Source organism: Penaeus vannamei, chromosome 37 (assembly GCF_042767895.1).
Source record: "Penaeus vannamei isolate JL-2024 chromosome 37, ASM4276789v1, whole genome shotgun sequence".
In the NCBI taxonomy this organism is placed as follows: Eukaryota; Metazoa; Arthropoda; class Malacostraca; order Decapoda; family Penaeidae; genus Penaeus; species Penaeus vannamei.
In genome coordinates, this window is record NC_091585.1 from 25580391 (window position 1) to 25582362 (window position 1972).

The following is a 1972-nucleotide window of genomic DNA, read 5'->3' on the forward strand; positions in this document are numbered from 1 at the left end:
ATCTTTTTTGTGTATGTCCGTCCTAAGTCTCTTTCTTTTGGTTGTGTGTCTTTTTTTTCTTTTTTTTTACGCACTCAGACCTTCAGATGTTTCTTAATCGTCATTGTTTTCACTTCCTGCGCAAGTCACGTAATCTGCGCCATAGCTGTAGACGTCTTGGAGGAAGTAACACCTTCACCTCTCTTTTCTCGCCTTTCAAAATATAACATTCCTAAACACGTTGGGAAAACATCCTTCTGGGTATATCCTGTGTTGTTTCGATGTTGTATGCGGTTGTACGGATATTTTGATTGCAGAATATCATTGGTGTAGCGCTTAATCGGTCAGCTGTTATCATAGTCGTGATCTAATGGGACTAATACAGGTAAATATATATGGTGAAAGGGGCTGTTAGCTTCGTGTATTATAAGAGCCGGAATCAACATCAATATTGGTTGTCGGAGTAGATGCTGAGCTTTATCCCAAAGCAGCGAAAATTGGGTAAAAGAGAGAGAGAGAGAGAGAGAGAGGGAGAGGGAGAGGGAGAGGGAGAGGGAGAGGGAGAGGGAGAGGGAGAGGGAGAGGGAGAGGGAGAGGGAAAGGGAGAGGGAGAGAGAGAGAGAGAGAGGGAGAGGCGAGCGAGCGAGAGAGAGAGAGAGAGAGAGAGAGAGAGAGAGAAAGAAAGAAAGAAAGAAAGAAAGAAAGAAAGAAAGAAAGAAAGAAAGAAAGAAAGAAAGAAAGAAAGAAAGAGAGAGAGAGAGAGAGAGAGAGAGAGAGAGAGAGAGAGAGAGAGGGAGGGAGAGAGAGAGAGACAGACAGACAGACAGACAGACAGACAGACAGACAGACAGACAGACAGAGACAGAGAGAGAGAGAGAGGGAGATAGAGAGAGACTTGGAGAGAAAGAAGGAAAGAAAGAGAAAGAGAGAGAGAGAGAGAGACAGAGACAGAGAGAGAAAGAGAGAGACAGAGAGAGAGAGACAGAGACAGAGACAGAGAGAGAGAGAAAGAGAGAGAGAGAGCGCAGATCGTACCAAGGCGTACCTTGACCCATCAGTATCATCAGCTGTGTACCTTTGCCGCGAACGAAAAAAAGTTTCTGTTGATATTCTTGAATAGTTAAAGGTACCTTTCACGAATACGAGAGACAAATACAAATAAAATAGAAAAAGGGACATTTATATATAAAAAGAAGTATATGTACGTATATCAATATATACGCATACATATATTTATGTATGTATGTATAAATGTGTGTGTATATATATATAATTCATTTTGTATGTTTATTTCGTTTTTTACTTGTCAGTTTATTTATTATTATTTTTTATTCTATTCATTTTATTTTATTTATTTATTTTTTGAGAAATAAACTCAAGAGGGCGACTGGCAGCCGGCGTGGACAGGAAGACAGAATCCGGGACCGAGGAACCTTAGAACCTTACCAGATACCACGGCCGCATGATGCTGGCAGGCCGTGTGGTGGTGGTACTCGTCCTCCGGTCTCAGGCTTATTGGTACGTGTTTTCCAGCCATTGTTTCTCGCCCTTCAGTCACGTCAGTCTCAAAAACTCGACCTTGCACTGAACGCTTCCCATCTTGCACATTTTCCTTTTGTTTATACACAGATTTCTTCGAGTTTAATTTTTTTTTCTTATATCTGTACGGTGTCTTTTGGTTTTGATTTTCTTGTCTTTTGGGAACGTCACACAAACACTCGGAGGAACATGAGAGCTGATAGGTCCTTCCTCTTCGGAGTCTAGACGCCAACTGGCTGCAGGACCTTCGAGCGAGTCCATCTCAGAGCCTCGCGGAGAGCGGATCCGGCACTTTTTAGCGACCGGGACTATTTTCATTCCACTTTAAAGAGACATGGAGGACTCTAGCTGCATTTTTTTTTTTGTTTTGTTTTTTTTATCTTTTTATTTTGTTTTCCTCTTCGGATGTGTTTTATCTCTTTTATTATCGTTTTTTCGGCTGTTTTATCTTTTA

General features: G+C 41.5%; 1 protein-coding gene across 1 annotated transcript in view; it reads right to left on the reverse strand.

Moving 5' to 3' along the window:
• Positions 1 to 1714, reverse strand: part of LOC113802103 (probable muscarinic acetylcholine receptor gar-1) — a 21157-nt gene extending 19443 nt beyond the window's left edge. Inside the window, exon 1 of the mRNA XM_070115206.1 lies at positions 1426 to 1714. Coding sequence (XP_069971307.1) covers positions 1426 to 1516 — 91 coding nt within the window. The 5' untranslated portion in view covers positions 1517 to 1714. The remainder of the gene's footprint in view (positions 1 to 1425) is intronic.
• Between the last annotated feature and the right edge of the window lie 258 nt (positions 1715 to 1972).